This window comes from Salmo trutta, chromosome 15 (genome assembly GCF_901001165.1).
Source record: "Salmo trutta chromosome 15, fSalTru1.1, whole genome shotgun sequence".
NCBI lineage: Eukaryota > Metazoa > Chordata > Actinopteri > Salmoniformes > Salmonidae > Salmo > Salmo trutta.
In genome coordinates, this window is record NC_042971.1 from 29921011 (window position 1) to 29944761 (window position 23751).

At 42.8% G+C, this 23751-nt stretch overlaps 1 protein-coding gene across 1 annotated transcript in view; it reads right to left on the minus strand.

Annotated features, from left to right (window-relative positions):
* LOC115148774 (vacuolar protein sorting-associated protein 37D) overlaps window positions 1-23751 on the minus strand; it is a 53022-nt gene that overhangs the window by 27857 nt on the left and 1414 nt on the right. Inside the window, exon 2 of the mRNA XM_029690994.1 lies at window positions 9064-9235. Coding sequence (XP_029546854.1) covers window positions 9064-9235 — 172 coding nt within the window. The remainder of the gene's footprint in view (window positions 1-9063; window positions 9236-23751) is intronic.

Below are 23751 nucleotides of genomic sequence, written 5' to 3' on the forward strand. Positions count from 1 at the left end.
CAGTCAAAAGTTTGGACACACCTCATTCAAGGGGTTTTCTTTATTTTTACTATTTCCTACATTGTAGAATAATAGTGAAGACATCAAAACTATGAAATAACACATATGGAATCATGTAGTAACCAAAAAAGTGTTAAACAAATCAAAATATATTTTATATTTGAGATTCATCAAAGTAGCCACCCTTTGCCTTGATGACAGCTTTGCACACTCTTGGCATTCTCTCAACCAGCGTCATGAGGTAGTTACCTCGAATGCATTTCAATTAACAGGTGAGCCTTGTTAAAAGTTGATTTGTGGAATTTCTTTCCTTCTTAATGTGTTTGAGCTAATCAGTTGTGTTGTGACAAGGTAGGGGGGTATACAGAAGATAGCCCTATTTGGTAAAAGACCAAGTCCATATTATGGCAAGAACAGCTCAAATAAGAAAAGGGAAACGACAGTCCATCATTACTTTAAGACATGAAGGTCAGTCAATCAGGAACATAAATGCTTCAGAGTTCAAGTAACAGACACATCTCAACATCAACTGTTCAGAGGAGACTGTGTGAATCAGGGCTTCATGGTAGAATTGCTTCACAGAAACCACTACTAAAGGACACCAATAAGAAGAAGAGACTTGCTTGGGCCAAGAAACATGAGCAATGGACATTAGACCAGTGGAAATTTGTCCTTTGTTCTGATGAGTCCAAATTTGAGAATTTTGGCTCCAACCGCTGTTTCTTTGTGAGACGCAGAGTAGGTGAACGGATTATGTGTGGTTCCCACCGTGAAGCATGGAGGAGGAGGTGTGATGGTGTGGGGTTGCTTTGCTGGTGACACTGTCTGTGATTTATTTAGAATTCAAGGCACACTTAACCAGCATGGCTACCACAGCATTCTGCAGCGATCTGCCATCATATCTGGTTTGCCCTTAGTCTGGATACCGCCCAACTCTAGCTGTGATTTATTTGTTTAATTCTTGTCTCTCACTTTTGTCTCACATGATCTACTCAGCTCTCCTGTGTCTGAGAGAAGCAGAAATGAAAGAGAAATCTTTACCGATGTCAATTAGATTGTTGACGATGCATTGATCTTTCTATCGATTTATGCCATTCTGGTGAGCAAGGCTTTATGTAGTATTCTAGACAAGCATCAAGTAATGACAGAAGAGAAGCTGCATGTATCTAATTATAGTGTCACACCCTGATCTGTTTCACCTGTCTTGTGATTGTCTCCACCCCCTTCCAGGTGTCGCTTATTTCCCTGGTGTTTATATCCCTGTCTCTCTGTGCCAGTTCGTTTTGTATGTCTTTCAAGTCAACCAGCGGTTTTCCCGTACTCCTGCTTCTATTCTCTTTTGCTAGTCCTCACAGTTTTTGACCCTTGCCTGTTTTCTGGACTCCGTACCCGCCTGCCTGACCATTCTGCCTGCCACTCTGTACCTCCTGGACTCTGAACTGGTTTTGACCTTTTGCCTGTCCATGACCATTCTCTTGCCAACCACTTTCGGATTGTTTAATAAATATCAAGACTCAAACCATCTGCATCTGGGTCTCGCCTTGTGCCCTTATATATAGACAAGTTGACTAACAAATAGCTTACCACATGTCAGAAAATATAAGCATATAAATAGCTAAATGAGTCTTAAAAACACATTTTCCTGCATTCTTTCCGCCGTCCCTGAACAACGTGCACAGGTACCCTACATGAGCCTTTTGAAGTAGCCTAATTGTTTGACAATCAGATGAAAACATCAGGTAAACAACAAATCTTTACTATTAGGTCCATAGAGATCCTATTAAATTAATAGGGATTCTATATGTCTTTCAATGATTAAGCCCATAACAAAATAAAGCGTGTGCACACGAGGTCCCCATACCAGGAAGAAATTAAATCTACTTTCACCCCTGGTTTCTATGCAAAGTATATGATTGAATGTTTCTTTAAACCTGCAGCTAGTTACTTAGAATGAGACATATAATCATGCCAAAACATGATTTGTAAATGTTATTCACTGACAGAGAGATAGCTAATGAAAGACAAATTGTCATTTACAGTATCTGGCTAGGCTAGTCAAACTGTAACATTGGCTAGCTTTCAATAAATTGGCTAAATGGTCAACAGAGTTATCTCTTCATACAATCAGGACAAATCGTATTGCATGCTGCATATTTCAAGTGTACTCAAAAACAGATATTAATCTTATTTAAGTCTTTGGGAGCTAACTATATCTGTCCTCTTCATCAGACAGCAGCTCACATTTTCACAAGAGGCTGTGTTTACATCAGAAGTGGTATGTACGGGAGTTCTGATTGGTTCCAAGTTAAGCAGTTTGGCAAATTTTCCTGAGCAGACAGTTTTGAAATATACTTATTTTGAGCAAATTTGCACGAATTGAAGGTGCCAATAAAATGCCACATTCATCATAAGAGTGTTTTACTGTCATATAAAAAAAAAAAAGCTCCTCCCTCGACGGGGATCAATCAACTTCACGTTTTTTGGCTTCAGCCCACCACCTAACAGACACACAGGGAAAATGTGTGTTTTCATCTTCAAGTAGCATTGCGAGAAGGAGAAACTGAGCTGAATAATTTGGTACACCGTTTAGATTGAGCACATCTAAGCGAAGTACTGTATACAGTGGCTTGCGAAAGTATTCACCCCCTTGGCATTTTCCTATTTTGTTGCCTTACAGCCTGGAATTAAATTTGATTTTTTGGGGGGGTTTGTATCATTTGATTTACACTACATGCCTACCAATTTGAAGATGCTAAATATTTTTTTTTGTAAAACAAACAAGAAATATGACCAAAAAAAATAACTTGAGCATGCATAACTATTCCCCCCCCCCCCCCAAAGTCAATACTTTGTAGAGCCACCTTTTGCAGAAATTACAGCTGCAAGTCTCTTGGGGTATGTCTCTATAAGCTTGGCACATCTAGCCACTGGGATTTTTGCCCATTCTTCAAGGCAAAACTGCTCCAGCTCCTTCAAGTTGGATGGGTTCTGCTGGTGTACAGCAATTTTTAAGTCATAACACAGATTCTCAATTGGATTGAGGTTTGGGCTTTGACTAGGCCATTCCAAGACATTAAAATGTTTCCCCTTAAACCACTCGAGTGTTGCTTTAGCAGTATGCTTAGGGTCATTGTCCTGCTGGAAAGTGAACCTCCGTCCCAGTCTCAAATCTCTGGAAGACAAACAGGTTTCCCTCAAAAATGTCCCTGTATTTAGCGCCATCCATCATTCCTTTAATTCTGACCAGTTTCCAAGTCCCTGCCGATGAAAAACATCCTCACAGCATGATGCTGCCATCACCATGCTTCACTGTGGGGATGGGGTTCTCGGGGTGATGAGAGGTGGTGGGTTTGCGCCAGACATAGCGTTTTCCTAGATGGCCAAAAAGCTACATTTTTGTCTCATCTGACCAGAGTACCTTCTTCCATATGTTTGGGGAGTCTCCCACATGCCTTTTTGCGAACACCAAACGTGTTTGCTTATTTTTTTCTTTAAGCAATGGCTTTTTTCTGGCCACTTTTCCGTAAAGCCCAGCTCTGTGGACTGTACAGCTTAAAGTGGTCCTATGACAAGATACTCAAATCTCCGCTGTGGAGCTTTGCAGCTCCTTCAGGGTTATCTTTAGTCTCTTTGTTGCCTCTCTGATTAATGCCCTCCTTGCCTGGTCAGTGAGTTTTGGTGGGCGGCACTCTCTTGGCAGGTTTGTTGTGGTGCTATATTCTTTCAATTTTTTAACAATGGATTTAATGGCATTCCATGGGATGTTAGAAGTTTCTGATATTTTTTTATAACCCAACCCTGATCTGTACTTCTGCCCAACTTTGTCCTTGACCTGTTTGGAGAGCACCTTGGTCTTCATGGTGCCGCTTGCTTAGTGGTGTTGCAGACTGTGGGGCCTTTCAGAACAGGTGTATATATACTGAGATCATGTGACACTTAGATTGCACACAGGTGGACTTTATTTAACTAATTATGTGACTTCTGAAGGTAATTAGTTGCACCAGATCTTACTTAGGGGCTTCATAGCAAAGGGGGTGAATATATGTGCACGCAACACTTTCCGTTTTTTTATTTTTTATTATTTTAAACACGTTTTTTTTCTTCATTTCACTTCACCAATTTTGACTATTTTGTGTATGTCCATTACATGAAATCCAAATAAAATCAATTTAAATTACAGGTTGTAATGCAACAAAATAGGAAAAATGCCAAGGGGGATGAATACTTTTGCAAGGCACTGTATACTTTGTCATGATGATATAAATGGATGGCTGTGTTCTAGACGGGTATGCACATACCATCTATTGGCTGATTTGGTGATCTAAAGTGCAGGCAATTGTTTTAAAAGCGTTATGAAATGTTATAGTGTGTTATCCCCTATCTACTATAACGAGAACCATGTAGCTATGATGCGCTCCTACACAATTTCCTGATTTCGCAGACGGACCACATGGAATTTAAATCATGGGGGAAACAATTATTTTACCCACTGATAGAACATTGGCTTTCACCAAATTGACAGGAGTTTCATGATTTTTATTTCTGGGGTTGGATTATCCCTTCAATGTCTTCCATCTCTAAGCAAGCTGCATTACTCAATAGGTCTTTACCTTGAGCCAAAACACAGTCTAACAGTTAGACTCTAAATCCTCTGCGATTGCTTGCCTCAGGAATTCTTCCTTTTTTTCACAATTTTTCCCCGTCTTTTCCCCGTCGTCAGGCCAAATGAGAATCAGATGTTTTGTGGAGGAAGGAAGGACTCCCACCCATCCTGCGTTGCTGGTGCAGCTGGAGTGTTGGTACTGTGTGTATGTGTGTGTGTGTGTGTGTGTGTGTGTGTGTGTGCGTGTGCGCGTGGTGGCAGGAAGGTGAACATTCCACCCTCCTTCCATCATTGGACAGCTGCTAAGGCTGTAGAAAGGGAGAAAAGGGGAGAAACGACGGGCTACAAAACATGCAGGTTGTACACAAGGTTCAGTTTAAATCTGCTGGTTTTGAGATTTCCTATCTGTACATAATATGGATAAGTTTGTCTAACACAGTGGTTCTTAAACTGGGTTCGATCGAACCCCAGGGGTTCGGTGAGTCAGTCTCAGGGGTTCGGCGGAGGTCAAGACACACACCCGACTCATATGATTCGTGATGACACGCCCCGCTTGGCCATCATTGGCTGCAGGTGATCACGCAACATCGCTTGGCCTATCTGTGCTGCAGGGAATTTGGTGCGCTCAGTAGTCGAATTGTGACTGTCGTGATGGTACGTCGTGTGATTTCTTTCTTAATATTTTAATCCCTTCATACTATGTCGAGCAAAAAAAGAAAGTGGTCGGACGAATATGTACAATATGGATTCACATGTATAACGGAACGTGATGAGAGTCAGCGTCCTAACTGCATGATTTGCAATGCCAAGTTGAGCAATTCTAGTCTAGCACCGGCAAAACTAAGAGAACACTTCCTTAAGCTGCATGGAGATGGACAATACAAGAACACAACGCTCGCTGAATTCAAGGTGAAGAGAGTCATTTTTCCAATTAAGAAGGGTTCGGTGAATGCGCATATGAAACTGGTGGGGGTCAGTACCTCCAACAAGGTTAAGAACCACTGGTCTAACATCAAAATAGTTAACTGATTTAAACACGTGGAGCTGAACAGCACCTGCTTCAGCCCGACTCATGAAGAGTAACATTTTTCTGAGTTTCACCCATGAGGCTCAGGATTCAGGAAGAGGGGTTTAAAGCTTCCTCTACTGAGCGGCTGCTGCTCTGCTAAAGCTAAGAGTTCTCACATACTCTACTGGTGCAGCTCTACTATTGTCCTGTCAACAGCATGACTCTGCTAAGCAAAGACAAGGCCCCTTTCCACCTCCCAAAATCCCCTGACAACTGTTCAGTTTCCTGCTGGCATTGATGCGCTCAATATTTACCATGACCATTAGCTGGTGAGCTTGCACACAGTTACAGCAGAGAAAACCGAGCCTGAGGAGTGGGCCACCTGCCTTCAGAGGCTTTTGGAAACAGTTCTCTACAGTCATGTGAAACTTTCCCTTGTCTTTGAACTACCTGATAGCAGCAGGCAAAAGGCCTTACAAATAGATTTGCTGCACCACTTGGCAATGGTGTAAAGTACTTAAGTAGGTTTTGGGGTATCTGCACTTTACTTTACTATTTATATTTTTGACAACTTTGACTTTTACTCCACTACATTCCGAAAAAAAAATGTATGTACTTTTTACTCCTTTTACTCATTTTCCCTGGCACCCAAAAGTACTCGTTACATTTTGAATGCTTAGCAGGACAGGAATTGTCCAATTCGCACACTTATCAAGAGAACATCCCTGGTCATCCCTAGTGCCTCTGATCTGGCAGACTCACTTAACACAAATACTTTGTTTGTGAATTTTGTGTGTTGAACTGTGCCCCTGGCTATCTGTAAATTTTAAAAAACTAGAAAATCGGGTTGTCTGGTTTGCTTAATATATGAAATATTTTATGATTTATACTATTACTTTTGATAGTTAAGTACATTTAAAACCAAATACATTTAGACTTTTACTCAAGTAGTATTTGACTGGGTGACTTTCACTTTTACTTGTGTCATTTTCTTTTAAGATATCTTTACTTTTACTCAACTATGAAAATTTGGTACTTGTTCCACCACTGCCACTTGGACTGTACAATGGTGGGGAGGGGAGAGGGGGGGTTGAAAGTCAACATATAACTCACATCTCCTTGTCTGCTTTGAATGCTAGAACACTGGCTGAGGCTGTAGGAGAATGTGGGTCGGGATTGAATGGAAGTAGGATGGGGAAGTGCTGCAATCTCATTCCTATGCTTGTCCTCATATCGACTGCATAAATTGATGCACCTGGGAGACTTAAAGCTAATCTAGACCTTGTTAGTTTTTTTGTGCTCCCCCTAAATTTTCATAATCTAAATCATGAATTCTCAGTGTGCCGAAACCGGGGTGTTGAAGATTCTGAGAGGAGTTCAGTCTGAGATTACCGCTTAAAACAAGAAAGCGAGACTGAAGCTTTCTCTCTCAAGTCTCGGCAGAACTGCTTCAATAAGTGCCCCTTTGTCTCTTACCTAGCACGAGGTAAGACAATGAGGGCCACTGCGGACTAAACCATGCAATTACTCAGCCCGATGAGGTTAGAGTGAATGCTCTTCTTTGGGTGCTGAGGTTTCTGCCGTTCCCTTTGGCCTTGTGGGTCGGTAGCGAAACAAGATGCATGAACAGTACCATATCTATGAAAAATGATTTTATACTGTATTCTGTTTATATTTTTATTGTCTATTTGATTAACATATTCCTTGGTTCAGCGACTCTGAGATGTGTAAGTCTGTCTGACAGTCAGTCAGTTTCTTACACAGCCAAGAAGAAAACATTTCATCGACGGGGCTGTAGTGGAGCAGGTTGAGAGCTTCAAGTTCCTTAGTGTCCACATCACCAACAAACTAACATGGTCCAAGCACACAAAGACAGTCGTGACCTATTCCCCCTCAGGAGACTGAAAAGATTTGGCATGGGTCCTCAGATCCTCAAAAGGTTCTACAGCTGCACCATCAAGATAATCCTGACTGGTTGCATCATTGCCAGGTATAGCTGCTCGGCCTCCGACCGCAAGGCACTATAGAGGGTAGTGCGTACAGCTCAGTACATCACTGGGGACAAGCTTCCTGCCATCCAGGACCTCTACAACAGGCGGTGTCAGAGGAAGGCCCTAAAACTCCAGTCACACTAGTCGTAGACTGTTCTCTCTGCTACCTATTGTTATTTTACTGCTGCTTTTGAATTACTTGTTACTTTTATTTATTATTCTTACTCATATAATTTTTTTTAACTGTATTGTTGGTTGGGGACTCGTAAGTAAGCATTTCACTGTAAGGTCTAATACCTGTTGTATTCGGCGCATGTGACTAATTGTGACGTTCGTCGTTAGGAGTTGACCAAGGCGCAGTGTGAGTTGGGTTCATCATATTTATTTATAAATGAGAACCAACAAAAACAATAAACCGAACGAAACGCTAGGCGTGCAAACACATGCAACACAAAGACAAGATCCCACAACTGACTGTGGGAAAAAGGGCTGCCTAAGTATGATTCCCAATCAGAGACAACGAATGACAGCTGCCTCTGATTGGAAACCATACTCGGCCAATCAAAGAAAAGAAAACATAGACATACAACACAGAATGCCCACCCCATGTCACACCCTGACCTAACCAAACAGAGAAAAACGTCTCTCTCAGGTCAGGGCGTGACACTAATAAAATTAGATTTTAACAGGGAGGAACACAATAATATTTCATCATTTTGGCCAAATGGAATATAAAAAAAACAGCTCCCTTAGTAGAGGAGCGACCCTGTTCACTGTTTAGGAGGTGAAACAGGCTTATGTGGAGCAGGACTTCTATTTCATACCTGCTCCAGTGGTTATTCTTGGCTAGTGTTGAAAGTGGGGTGAAACAGCCAGGTGGGAACCCCTTGGCCTGAGCTCACCTATGGGGATACGATAGCTCTGCTACACCCCCACCTCTGGCTCCAACCCTCACACCCATGAGGGGGACGGGATGGGAGAGGGGTGGACCATGGTTTGGATCCCAACAATGCCAGCAGATTTCACCCAGTCAACCAGTCATATGGGATAACAATCCACACAAGAGGTTGTGACACTGTTCATCGCTGCCTCATAAATGAAACACAGTGGACATTAGGGTGTGTTGTTATGGGACCTTGTTGCTCTGTGATGTGTTTCCACCGACACAAAGGCACACGCCCTGGGGTTGTTTGAATGTTATTAATAAACCATTTGCAGCTTACATAAAAAATAGTTTGCTAGAACAGCTCATCAAAACCTCATGCCCTGGTCTATGATCACACCACACACAGACAATAAGACATATATTTACATAAATTGTTATCCAGATGTCTGTGTATATTCTTAATCCTGACTCATGGTGGACAGCATTATTCCCTGAACATCTGATAACAGAAAAGAAACAAAGACAGTCTTCTCTTCCTTTCTCCTCTGTCTCTCTTGGGCACATGTAGACTCACCGAGCCGGCTCTGCTTTTCCCAACAGATGGTTGCCAGATTGGCCAGCTCCTTGTATTTCTCGGCCAGCTGGAGTTTTCCGTTGTTGAGGCGGGGTCGCCTGGCGATGCTCTCTTCGGCCAAGCTCCGGTTGGAGGTCAGCAGGATCTCTCTGTCCACCTGCAGCTCCTGAAACTGGAGGCAAACATGGCATCAGGACCCTGAGGATGTACAGCTCAGCACACACAAAAAAAGGTTAATTGATTAACTAAAACAATAGCAGACTGTGATGATGGCGTGTCATGTTTAAAATAGTATTCCAGTAATACTGGTGTATCAACCCACTTATAACATCTTGATAAACAGGAGTTTAACGTTGGCATAACAGTTGAAAAGTACTTATTTATTTAGCTATTTAGAGATTGATGTTTCCAAATCTGCCCAACTGAGCCTTCCCAGAATTTATAGTTAATCAAACATTTGTCAAGCAACAACAGATCTTCAAGGCTAACCTCACTCTGCATGAAATGCTCTACACACTGAGATTGAAATGTAGTGAGCTGGAACACTTTGTCTCATTGGGTTTGAGCAGAGAAAGCAACAGCAAGGGGATTAGTCAAAGGGGAAAGTATGAAACTGTGAGAAACAACATAGTCATTGGGGGTTAGAAACACAGGAAGGAACAAGGGTGTATATACAGTACATACATGTTTGACGGCCAGTTACTTAAGAACAAAACTTGTTCCGTGGTGTGAACTTCAGCCAGTAAGTCTATGCTACATATTGAATGTATGAAAAGATGTTCTCAGCCAGGCTAAATAAAGCTGAGGGCACATAATACTAAGAGCAACTCAGCCAGTCTCAAATCTACTTTCATGTGATGGTTAAGTAAAGATGTGTTAAACAGGATAAATAAAAGTTGGTGTTAAAAAAAATACTTATAGGCCACATTCCCAAAACCAATGTGACTTTCCACATCTGGCAAACCGCGGACTGAATTCCTGGTCAAGAGCCTTGCTCATGTTACACATGGACAGCATGGCTACGCTTGTGGCTTTGTCACACTGGGAGCATTCAGTTGATGACTTGGCATGAGTGTCCAATTTTGCTTGCTTCACATATCAGCCCTTTAAAGTTGTTTAAAAACCAAACTCAGGACTAAATTCAGGCTATTGCTTACACTTTCATCAATCTTCATACCACAAGCAAGAGCATTCATATATGCACAGTAATTAATAGTGACAGTTCCGCAGACTAAGGCTTCAATTAAGCAAAAATCAATTTTGCATTTAAGTAAGCATCCATATATGGCAATAACCCCCAAACTGAAGGACAATTAGAAATGATGCATTGAGAAGTATTCCATTTAAAGGGCCAGCCCCAATGGTCAGGAACTAATGGCGTGTCCAGTGGTTTTTTTACTATGCATCGCTCTGGACCAAATTAGAAAAATGATGAAGAGATTCTGTGGCCTGTTATTGGGGCTCCCTTCATTTTGTTCCCAAAACGACACAAAAGGCTCCTTCAAGATGACTCCAACAGCCACCAGCAACCTTTAGCTATGGAGCTCAGGAGGAATTCAAAAATGTCGTCATGGAAGACATTTGCATAGCACAGACAGGACAACAAACCACAAACCCCACTGTTAACTCCAATTGTCTGAGGCCAAAAGAGCATGGAGGTTTTATAAGGATTCACTATTTTCCATCTGTCTCAAGTGAAATTATTTGTTTTTTTAGCTGCCAATTTCACTGTTTAAAACTCAGGATATTGTTAACTCTGGCTGAGCTCACCAAAGCATAGAAGATTAATGATTTATTTCTTCAATGAATATGAGATTTTTGCCTCACTTGATATTCTGCTTTAAGACCAAAACACAGTTTAGCTGTATCCATGTGGAAAGCCTCCACTTGAAATTAATTTGCTTACAGGAATGTGAGAATTTATGTTCATTGCATCATTTCTACAATCAAATACACAACAAAGTTGGTCTGTTGAAAATGATTGAGACTGAGAAATAGCCAAGGAGGAAAAGCTTCTCAGTGACATCAGAAAGTGGGGTAAGTTACTGAGTCACAGTCACTAATAGTGATCTTTGTCACTGATGCAGTGGGGGTGCATTGAGTTTTCTTGAAGCTTGAATTATGGATTTGAAATGCTCAGTCAAATCAAATCAAATGTTATTGGTCGCATACACATATTTAGCAGGTGTTCTTCCGGGTGCAGCAAAATGCTTATGTTCCTAGCTCCAACAGTGCAGTTACATCTAACAATACAAAACACGCAAATCTAAAGTAAAATAATGGAATTAAGAAATATACAAATATTAGGATGAGCAATATCAGAGTCCAGAATATAAATATATATGTATATGATGGGATGTATAGACATTATGGACAGTACATGTCATATACAGTGCCTTCAGAAAGTATTAAGACCCCTTGACTTTTTCCACATTTTGTTACGTTACAGCCTTATGCTAAAAATGATTAAATCGTTTTTTCTACACACAATACCCAATAATGACAAAGCAAAAATAGTTTGACATTTTTGCAAATGTATTACAAATAAAAAAAAATTGAAATATCACATTAACATAAGTGTTCAGATTCTCTACTCAGTACTTTGTTGAACCACCTTTGGCAGCAATTACAGCGTCGAGTTTTCTTGGGTATGACGCTACAAGCTTGGCACAACTGTATTTGTGGAGGTTCTCCCATTCTTTTCTGCAGATCCTCTCAAGCTCTGACAGGTTGGATGGGGAGCGTTGCTGCACAGCTATTTTCAGGTCCCTCCAAAGATGTTTGATCGGGTTCAAGTCCGGGCTCTGGCTGGGCCACTCAAGGACATTCAGAGACTTGTCCGAAAAACACTCCTGCAGTGTCTTGGCTGTGTGCTTAGGGTCATTGTCTTGTTGGAAGGTGAAACTTGGCACCAGTCTGAGGAACTGAGTGCTCTGGAGCATGTTTTCATCAAGGATCTCTCTGTACTTAGCTCTGTTCATCTTTGCCTCGATCTTGACTAGTCCCCCAGTCTCTTAGGCTGAAAAACATGCCCACAGCATGACGCTGCCACCACCGTGTTTCACCGTAGGGATGGTGCCAGGTTTCCTCCAGACGTGACGCTTGGCATTCAGGCCAAAGACTTCAATCTTGGATTCCTCAGACTAGAAAATCTTGTTTCAAATGGTCTGAGAGTCTTTAGGTGCCTTTTGGCAAACTGCAAGCGGGCTGTCATGTGCCTTTTACAGAGGAGTGTCTGTCTACTCTACCACCAAGGCCTGATTGGTGGAGTGCTGCAGAGATCGTTGTCCTTCTGGAAGTTTCTCCCATCTCCACAGAGGATCTCTAGAGCTCTGTCAGAGTGACCATCGGATACTTGGTCACCTCCCTGACCAAGGCCCTTCTCCCCAGATTGCTCAGTTTGGCCTGGCGGCCAGGAAGAGTGTTGGTGGTTCCAAACGTCTTCCTTTGGCGAAAGATAGAGGCCACTGTGTTCTTGGGGACCTTCAATGGTGCAGACATTTTTGGTACCCTTCCCCAGATCTGTGCCTCGACACAATCCTGTCTCGGAGCTCTACACAATCCTGTCTCGGAGCTCTACAGACAATTCCTTCGACTTCATGGCTTGGTTTTTGCTCTGACATGCACTGTCAACTGTGCGACTTTATACAGACAGATGTGTGCCTTTCCAAATCATGTACAATCAATTAAATTTACCACAGGTGGACGCAAATCAAGTTGTAGAAACATCTCAAGGATAATGCAACCCCTATTACGAGCCTGTTCAACCTCTCTTTCGTATTGTCTGAGATCCCTAAAGATTGGAAAGCTGCTGCGGTCATCCCCCTCTTCAAAGGGGGAGACACTCTAGACCCAAACTGTTACAGACTTATACCCATCCTGCCCTGCCTTTCTAAAGTCTTCGAAAGCCAAGTCAACAAACAGATCACCGACCATTTAGAATCCCACTGTACCTTCTCCACTATGTAATCTGGTTTCCGAGCTGGTCATGGGTGCACCTCAGCCACGCTCAAGGTCCTAAACGATATCATAACCACCATAGATAAAAGACAGTACTGTTCAGCCGTTTTCATTGACCTGGCCAAGACTCTGTCAATCACCACATTCTTATCGGCAGACTCAATAGCCTTGGTTTCTCAAATGACTGCCTCGCCTGGTTCACCAACTACTTCTCAGATAGAGTTCAGTGTGTCAAATCGGAGGGCCTGTTGTCCGAACCTCTGGCAGTCTCTATGGGGTGCCACAGGGTTCAATTCTCGGGCCTACTCTTTTCTCTGTATATATCAATGATGTCGCTCTTGCTTCTGGTGATTCTCTGATCCACCTCTACGCAGACGACACCATTCTGTATACATCTGGCCCTTGTTGGACACTGTGTTAACAAACCTCCAAATGAGCTTCAATGCCATACAACACTCCTTACATGGCCTGCGACTGCTCTTAAATCCTAGTAAAACTAAATGCATGCTCTCCAACCGATTGCTGCCCGCACCTGCCCTCCTAGCATCACTGCTCTGGACGGTTCTGACTTAGAATATGTGGACAACTACAAATACCTAGGTGTCTGGTTAGACTGTAAACTCTCCTTCCAGACTCACATTAAGCATTTCCAATCCAAAATTAAATCTAGAATTGGCTTTCTATTTCCAAACAAAGACTCCTTCACTCATGCTGCCAATCATACCCTCGTAAAACTGACTATCTTACCGATTCTTGACTTTGGCGATGTAATTTACAAAATAGCCTCCAACACTCTACTGAGTAGAGCCTCCAACACTCTACTCAGCAAATTGGATGTAGTCTATCACAGTGTCATCCATTTTGTCACCAAAGCCCCATATACTACCCAGCACTGTGACTTGTATGCTCTCGTTGGCTGGTCCTCACTACATATTCGTCGCCAAACCCACTGGCTCCAGGTCATCTATAAGTCTTTGCTAGGTAAAGCACCGCCTTATCTCAGCTCACTGGTCTCCATAGCAACGTAGCGCGCGCTCCAGCAGGTATATTTCACTGGTCATCCCCAAAGCCAACACCTGCTTTGGCCACCTTTCCTTCCAGTTCTCTGCTGCCAATGACTGGAACAAATTGCAAAAATCACTGAAGTTGGAGACTTATATCTCCCTCACTAACTTTAAGCATCAGCTGTCAGAGCATCTTACCAATCACTGTACCTGTACACAGCCCATCTGTAAATAGCACACCCAACTACCTCATCCCCATATTATTTATTTTTTGCTCTTTTGCACACCAGTATCTCTACTTACACATCATCATCTGCATATCTATCACTCCAGTGTTAATGCTAAATTGTAATTATTTCACCACTATGGCCTATTTATTGCCTTACCTCCCTAACCTTACTACATTTGCACACACTGTACATAGATTTTTCTATTGTGTTTTTGACTGTACGTTTGTTTATCCCATGTGTAACTCTGTGTTGTTGTTTTTTATTGCACTGCTTTGCTTTATCTTGGCCTGTCATAGCTGTCGTGGAAGAGCGAATGGGACCAAGGCGCAGCGGGTTGCGTGCTCAACATATTTATTATAACAATGAGAACACCACGGAAAAACAATAAACAAACTAACGACAGGAACAGAGACGCAGGCTCAACAAAAGCAGTGCTCTCAAACAACTACCCACAAGTGACAAACAAAACACACACCTATTTATAGGACTCCCAATCAGAGGCAACTAGAAACACCTGCCTCCAATTGATAGTCCAGCACCCAACCTACACATAGAAAAACTACCCTAGAATATACACATAGAAATACAAACATAGACCAGTGACCAAAAACCCCATAATACATAAATAAACTACCCTCTGCCACGTCCTGACCAAACTACAATAACAAAATATCCTCTATACTGGTCAGGACGTGACATGGCCAGATCGCAGTTGTAAATGAGAACTTGTTCTCAACTGGCCTACCTGGTTAAATAAAGGTGAAATATATATATTTTTTAATGATCAATGGAAACAGGATGCACCTGAGCTCAATTTTGAGTCTCGTAGTAAAGGCTCTGAATATTTATGTAAATAAAGTATTTCTGTTTATTACTTAGAATACATTTGTTAAAACTTTTTTCACTTTGTCATTTTGGGGTATTGTGTGTAGATTGCTGAGGATCTTTTTTTAATATAATACATTTTCGAATAAGGCTGTAACGTAACAAAATGTGGAAAACATTTTACCCATTTCATATGTATATACTGTATTCTAGTCAAGGCTGGTCATTTATAACTACTGATATACACCCGTTTTCTATTCATATACTGTCTATAATGTCTATACACACCATCATATACATATATATTTATATTCCGGACTCTGACATTGCTCGTTGTAATATTTCAATGTTTCTTAATTCCTTTCTGTTTATTTTTTGGATTTGCATGCATTGTTAGGCATTAGTGACTGCACTATTGGAGCTAGGAAAATAAGCATCCCGCTACACCCGCAATAACATCTGCCAAATATGTGTATGCGAACAATACAATTTGATTTAATTGGACAACTCACACTAAATTCTTCCACTGCTCTGTCGTTTGATACATACTTTAATCTTTGAAGTCGTTTGTGGTGATGAGGGGCACAAGGGGCATTGTACAAAACAAAGTAATCAGCGAATGGATCGTCTCTAACCAATCAGAGTATCAAAGCCAATGACGAATTTACCCATATGTGTTCTAGCTCTGTCCCAACCCATCAGGGAGGTACTCAGATCCAGACTCATTGCGGAGAAGAAACTAACGTCTGTGGGTGTGACATAGCGTTTGGCCAGAGCAAGGAGTCTGGGTAGCCAGGCAAGTAAAGACATGCAGATGTTTCAGACCACTGACTGACTGGATACACAAATGAGAAGTAGATCTCTGATTAATTGTTACAATGACCAAAAAAAACCTGTGGAGGATATACAACATTATAAATGCATAATCTAATGAAGTAGTGATGGGTTGAAATATGATTTCCGCTGATCTCAGTCACAAGTCACAGGGGAAAAAAGACTGGCTTCAATTGGATCATGACTCTGGATATCACAGCTACGAATGTAGAAATCTCTCTGAAATGACCTTGGCCAAGGGACATCTGATGGTTTTTTTCCCTGAGAAACATCTCATCCGCCATTTGACTGCCAGCCAGTTGACACTTTTCAAAGTAAGGAATGATGGTAGACACTGAAGTTGACATGAAAGTCATCAGGATAAAAAAGATTTTTTTAAAACATTCCACAGATGTTACCCAAGATACTGTGGGAACACTTTTCTCTTTAACTGTCCTTGACCAACTTTTCTTTGTCAGGTCAAGATCTCGTTTAAATGATCTGGTGGGATGATACATTCTTTCCATACCAATTCATTGACGACTTAATCTAAACAAGAATATTCCCAACAGGCTAAATTGTACATTTTTCTGAATTACTTGTTGATTGCTTTTGAGAATATTGTAACTTTAAAATGTGTTCAAATTAAAGTTTATAAGCATTAAAAAGCTTGTAAAACGTGTTTTGGGCTTGCGTGTGTTTGCTTTGAGGTTGCATTTCCTTGCAGTGTTACAAATGCTCCAAATGTGGAGTATTTTCTTCTAGTATTCCACTTCTGTATTAATTTTAAATGACAATATTAAGACACTCATTCCATGTAGTAATATAATGTGAATGTTAACGTTTAGTCTAGTTATTCATTGTAAGTTGGGAGTATATTTGCCAATACTCAAATGCATTCAAACTTTCTAAACTGAGCCCCACTCGTTTTTGTATCTAGGCCAATATCCCTGAAGCATGAAACACACCGAGAATCTCACTGCCGATAGATACTTATCACAGTGGAAGGACGTTTTTTCTCTTAAAAGCGGTACCTGCTGCTTGCTGACCCGGTAGGAACAAATTCTTCCACTGATTCTACAGATTCTACAGTCACACTTCATATACAATGTAGGCTAGCTAAGTGCAGACAATACTAAGTATTTCCTCCAACTATTGACATTATAATTAAATCACAATGGATTAGATGGTTTTCAGGAAACAACTGCCAGTGTATCTATTATTATTTATTGTTTTTTACCCCTTTTTTCCTCAAATTCGTGGTATCCAATTGGTAGTTACAGTCTTGTCTCATCGCTGCAGCTCCCGTATGGACTTGGGAGAAGCGAAGGTCAAGAGCCATGCGTCCTCCGAAACATGACCCAACCAAGCCGTACTGCTTCTTGACACAATGCCCGCTTAACCCGGAAGCCAACCACACTAATGTGTCAGAGGAAACACCGTACACCTGGCAACCATGTCAGCGTGCATGCGCCCAGCCCGCCACAGGAGTTGCTAGTACGCGATGGGACAAGGACATCCCTGCCGGACAAACCCTCCCCTAACCTGGACGACGCTGGGCCAATTGTTTGCCGCCCCATGGGTCTTCCGGTCACGGCCAGCTGCGACAGAGCCTGGACTTGAACCAGGATCTCTAGTGGCACAGCTAGCAACTGCGATGCAGTGCCTTAGACCACTGCGCCACTCAGGAGGCCCCAGCTGCCAGTGTTAGCTGTCGGGTTAGTGCAGTGTCCTTAGCTAGCTAGCTAGCTAGCTATGTTGTGCTAGCTAGTGAATATGCTAACATTAGCTAGCTAGCTAAACATTTGACTATAGGATGGCACTGGCAGTATAGGTTTATGGAGAGTGAATTCAATTGTTTCTTTGTCATCTTGTTGGTAGCTATCTAGCTGTGGCCACCTGGCTAGTATCAACAAGGGCTTTCTACAAAATAGCAACATAAGCGCAGATAGCTTGGAATCTAGAACATAAGCAATATGCACGGATATGCATTGCCAAACAACGCTACTGCCACTTTTTGGTATGGAGTATTTTAACAACGCTGAGTGGCTGATGACTTCAAAGGTGTTTGCTGTGTAAACACAAAAGAGATTGACTGCCGACACTCTGTTCAGAGGTGCTAAGTACTGTTGGCAGGCAAATGTTTGACAATCCTACCAGTGTGGCTGAGCTTTTAGGCTTGTCACACCTCTTTGTGCATACTTTCTTGTTATGGATGCAGCTTGAAATATCTGCTTTGTCACATCACAGCAGGCAAGATGGCAAAGTCTGTAGGGTATTATAATTCCATGACGCCACACTGTGTGGCTCGCACGCAATTTAGAGAGACCACAAATCTTAGCAGCCCATCTGAAAGTGCTCTAAAGATTCTATCAGTGTCTAACAGTTCCACAAGTGTCACACAGTGCATTTCTCTCACACTTGTGGTTTGTATAATGAACATTTGCAAGGCAATCAGAGTCCCAGGTTCTGTGGAATCCAGAGCATTTGGCCCATTCAAAAGAAGCACTCCGAACACAAATCCACTGCATATCCACTGTTTCCCTTGAATTTCCTGTGACTACAAGGACACTGTACAGCTCATTTCACTCCAAATCCCCGTCATCCACGGCTATTCTTATTCACCAGAAGTTTTCCCCCAAAACAGGAATCGCAACAGACCTTCCATTTCCTGCTGTGGCTGCTCCTACCCCTGTTTACCATTGAAGCGAGAGTTCCAGGAGCCCCCGGGACAGTGTGCTTGGTATGATGCACTGGTTGTAAAGCAAACCTGACAGTGTTTACCGTCACTGACAAACAACACTTGAATAGCACTTTGGATATGGAAAGATGTTGTTTGCACTTCACGAGTTGAAAATGTACAGTTTAGTTTTTGTGGGTCAATATGTGAAGACACAAAAACTGGAAATACAATACAAATGGATGTGAACCTAGTACAAAATATAATTGTTCGACATTTGATATTGGGATATATACAGTGCATTCGGAAGGTGTTCAGACCCCTTGACTTTTTACACATTTTGTTACGTTACAGCCTTGTTCTAAAATTGATTCCAATGTTTTTTCCCGTCATCAATCAACGCACCACACCCCATAATGAGAAAGCAAAATCTGTTTTTTAGAAAACTGAAATATCACATTTACATAAGTATTCAGACCCTTTAATAAGTACTTTGTTGAAGCACCTTTGGCAGTGATTACAGCCTCGAGTCTTCTTGGGTATGACGCTATAAGATTGGAACACCTGTATTTGGGGAGTTCTCCCATTCTTCTCTGCAGATCCTCTCAAGGTCTGTCAGGTTGCATGGGGAGCGTCGCTACACAGCTAATTTCAGGTCTCTCCAGAAATGTTTGATCGATTTCAAGTCCGGGCTCTGGCTGGACCACTCAAGGATATTAAGAGACTTGTCCGGAAGCCACTCCTGTGTTGTCTTGGCTGTGTGATTAGGGTCATTGTCCTGTTAGAAGGTGAACCTTCACCCCAGTCTGAGGTCCTGAGCGCTCTGGAGCAGGTTTTCATGGAAGATCTCTCTGTACTTTGCTCTGTTCATCTTTCCCTCGATCCTGACTAGTCTCCCAGTCTCTGCCACTGAAAAACATGCCCAGAGCATGATGCTGCCACCAACATGCTTCACCGTAGGGATAGTGCCAGGTTACCTCCAGACGTGACGCTTGGCATTTAGGCCAAAGAGTTCAATCTTGGTTTCATCAGATCAGAGAATCTTGTTTCTCATGGTCTGAGAGTCCTTTAGGTGCCTTTTACTGATCGGGCTGTCATGTGCATTTTACTGAGAAGTGGCTTCCGTCTGACCACGCTACCATAAAGGCCTGATTGGTGGAGTGCTGCAGAGATGGTTGTCCTTCTGGAAGGTTCTCCCATCTCCACAGAGGAACTCTGGAGCTCTGTCAGGGTGACCACTGGGTTCTTGGTCACCTCCCTGACCAAGGCCCTTCTCCCCCGATTGCTCAGTTTGGCTGGGATGCCAGCTCTAGGAAGAGTCTTGGTGGTTCCAAACTTCTTCCATTTAAGAATGATGGAGGCCACTGTGTTCTTGGGGACCTTCAATGCTGCAGAAATGTTTTGCTACCCTTCCCCAGATCTGTTCCTCCACACAATCCTGTCTCGGATCTCTACGGACAATTCCTTTGACCTCATGGCTTGGTTTTTGCTCTGACATACACTGTCAACTGTGGGACCTTATGTAGACAGGTGTGTGCCTTTCCAAATCAATTGAATTTACCACAGGTGGACTACAATCAAGTTGTAGAAACATCTCAAGGATGATCAATGGAAACAAGATGCACCTGAGCTCAATTTTGAGTCTCATAGCAAAGAGTCTGAATACTTATGTAAATAAAGTATTTTCTGTTTTTATATTTTATAAATTTGCAAACATTTCTAAAAACCTGTTTTCGCTTTCTTATTACGGGGTATTGTGTGTAGATTGATGAGGAATTTTAGAATAAGGCTGTAACATAGCAAAATGTGGAAAACATAAAGTGGTTTGAATACTTTCTGAATGCACTGAATATTATACAAACGTGAAAAATAAGATTTATTATGCCAGCATAAGAATACTGGCTCATTTTCCAAGTCAACCTGCAAGAATCGATCAGATAGATTTGTCTTGGGGGGAAAAGGGCTTGAGTGTTACTCTTCTCCTTCACTGCCATTTGTGGTAAGCTGAGGTGCTCAAGGAGTCACTGAGTGTTTTAAAATGTAGCAGTGACAGTGTCCAGATTTCTGTAATTGAATTTTCACAGTTCGGCTAATACCCCATGTCAAATCCTATGGAGCCAGTAGAGGATAGCAATTCAGCCAGTCAGAATGCTTAGAACATTCTCCACAAGGAGCTAGCTAGTGAGATGTGGGCTATTTACACAAGCCTTCCATCTTATTAAGTCATTAAATCAAATGAAATCAAATTGTATTAGTCACATGCGCCGAATACAACAGGTACAACCTTACAGGGAAATGCTTACTTACGAACCCCTAACCAACAACGCAGTTGAAAAAAAATATGAGTAAAAAAACAAAATGTAACAAGTAATTAAAGAGCAGCAGTAAAATAACAATAGTGAGACTATTCACAGGGGGGGTACCAGTACAGAGTCAATGTACAGTGGCACCGATTAGTTGAGGTAATATGTACATGTAGGTAGAGTTATTAAAGTGACTATGCATAGATGATAACAACAGAGAGTAGCAGCGGTGTAAAAGAGATGGGCGGGGGGAGGGGGAGGTGGGGGGGGGTTATGCAAATAGTCTGGGTAGCCATTTGATTAGATGTTCAAGGGGGTCTTATGGCTTGGGGGTAGAAGCTGTTTACAAGCCTCTTGGACCTAGACTTGGTGCTCCAGTACCGCTTGTCGTGCGGAAGCAGAGAGAACAGTCTATGACTAGTGTGGCGGGAGTCTTTGACAATTTTTAGGGCCTTCCTCTGACACTGCCTGTTGTAGAGGTCCTGGATGGCAGGAAGCTTGGCCCCAGTGATGTACTGGGCCGTACGCACTACCCTCTGTAGTGCCTTGCGGTCGGAGACCAAGCAGTTGCCATACCAGGCAGTGATGCAACCAGTCAGGATGCTCTCGATGGTGCAGCTGTAGAACCTTTTGAGGATCTGAGGACCCATGCCAAATCTTTTCAGTCTCCTGAGGGGGAATAGGTTTTGTCGTGCCCTCTTCACGACTGTCTTGGCGTGCTTGGGCCATGTTAGTTTGTTGGTGATGTGGACACCAAGGAACTTGAAGCTCTCAACCTGCTCCACTACAGCCCTGTCAATGAGAATGGAGGTGTGCTCGGTCCTCTTTTTCCTGTAGTCCACAATCATCTTCATTGTCTTGATCACGTTGAGGGAGAGGTTGTTGTCCTGGCACCACACAGCGAGGTTTCTGACCTCCTCCCTATAGGCTGTCTTGTTGTTGTCGGTGATCAGGCCTACCCCTTTCATGTCATCGGGAAACTTGATGATGGTATTGGAGTTGTGCCTGGCCGTGCAGTCATGAGTGAACAGGGAGTACAGGAGGGGACTGAGCACGCACCCCTGAGGGGCCCTTGTGTTGAGGATCAGCGTGGGGGATGTGTTGTTACCTACCCTTACCACCAGGGGGCAGCCCGTCAGGAAGTCCGGGATCCAGTTGCAGAGGGAGGTGTTTAGTCCCACAGTCCATAGCTTAGTGATGAGCTTTGAGGGCACTATGGTGTCGAACGCTGAGCTGTAGTCAATGAATAGCATTCTCACATAGATGTTTTTTTTGTCCAGGTGGGAAAGGGCAGTGTGGTGCACAATAGAGATTGCATCATCTGTGGATCTGTTGGTGTGGTATGCAAATTGGAGTGGGTCTAGGGTTTCTGGGATAATGGTGTTGATGTGAGCCATGACCAGCCTCTCAAAGCACTTCATAACTACAGACGTGAGTGCTACGGGTTGGTAGTCATTTAGGCAGGTTACCTTAGTGTTCTTGGGCACAGGGACTATGGTGGTCTGCTTAAAACATGCTGGTATTACAGACTCAGACAGGGAGAGGTTGACAATGTCAGTAAAGACACTTGCCAGTTGGTCAGCGCATGCTTGCAGTACACGTCCTGGTAATCTGTCTGGCCCTGCGGCCTTGTGATTGTTGACCTGTTTAAAGGTCTTACTCACATCGGCTGTGGAGAGCGTGATCACACAGTCTTCCCGGAACAGCTGGTGCTCTTACGCATGTTTCAGTGTTATTTGCCTCGAAGCAAACATAGAAATAGTTTAGCTCGTCTGGTAGGCTCGTGTCACTGGGCAGCTCTCGGCTGTACTTCCCTTTGTAGTCTGTAATGGTTTGCAAGCCCTGCCACATCCAAAAAAAGGTCAGAGCTGGTGTAGTACGATTCGATCTTAGTCCTGTATTGACACTTTGCCTGTTTGATGGTTTGTCGGAGGGCATAATGGGATTTCTTTTAAGCTTTCGGGTTAGAGTCCCGCTCCTTGAAAGCGGCAGCTCTAGCCTTTAGCTCAGTGCGGATGTTGCCTGTAATCCATGGCTTCTGGTTGGGGTATGTACGTACGGTCACTGTGGGGATGACGTCATCGATGCACTTATTGATGAAGCTAATGACTGATGTGGTGTACTCCTCAATGCCATCGGAGGAATCCCGGAACATATTCCAGTCTGTGCTAGCAAAACAGTCCTGTAGCTTAGCATCTGCTTCATCTGACTACTTTTTTATTGATCGAGTCACTGATGCTTCCTGCTTTAAATTTTTGTTGTAAGCAGAAATCAGGAGGTTAGAATTATGGTCAGATTTGCCAAATGGAGGGCGAGGAAGAGCTTTGTTTGCGTCTCTGTGTGTGGAGTAAAGGTGTTCCAGAGTTTTTCCCCTCTGGTTGCACATTTAACATGCTGATAGAAATTTGGTAAGATGGATTTAAGTTTCCCTGCATTAAAGTCCCCGGCTACTAGGAGTGCCGCCTCTGGGTGAGCGTTTTCCTGTTTGCTTATGGCGGAATACAGCTCATTCAGTGCGGTCTTAGTGCCATCATCAGTCTGTGGTGGTATGTAGCTGTCTACATACCACCACAGACTGGGTGATTGCCCCCGGAGACCCCAACGCGTTACTGAATTGGAGCTCTGCTCACCAGTGGATCATAGGGGCTGTGGAGCCATCCACTACAATGAGCTCAACTACCATCACATGTCAGCCAACCATGCATATGTGGGCTTTACTAAACTGTAATGGCATCTGCAGGAAGGACAATGGGAGGGGAGCACACCCAGACACCCTAGTGATGTTTACTTACACACAGTGTAAATGAGAATGTGTGTGTGAATGTCTCAACTAACCTACAGTATCATATTGCCTAGTTTATTACTGGCATGTA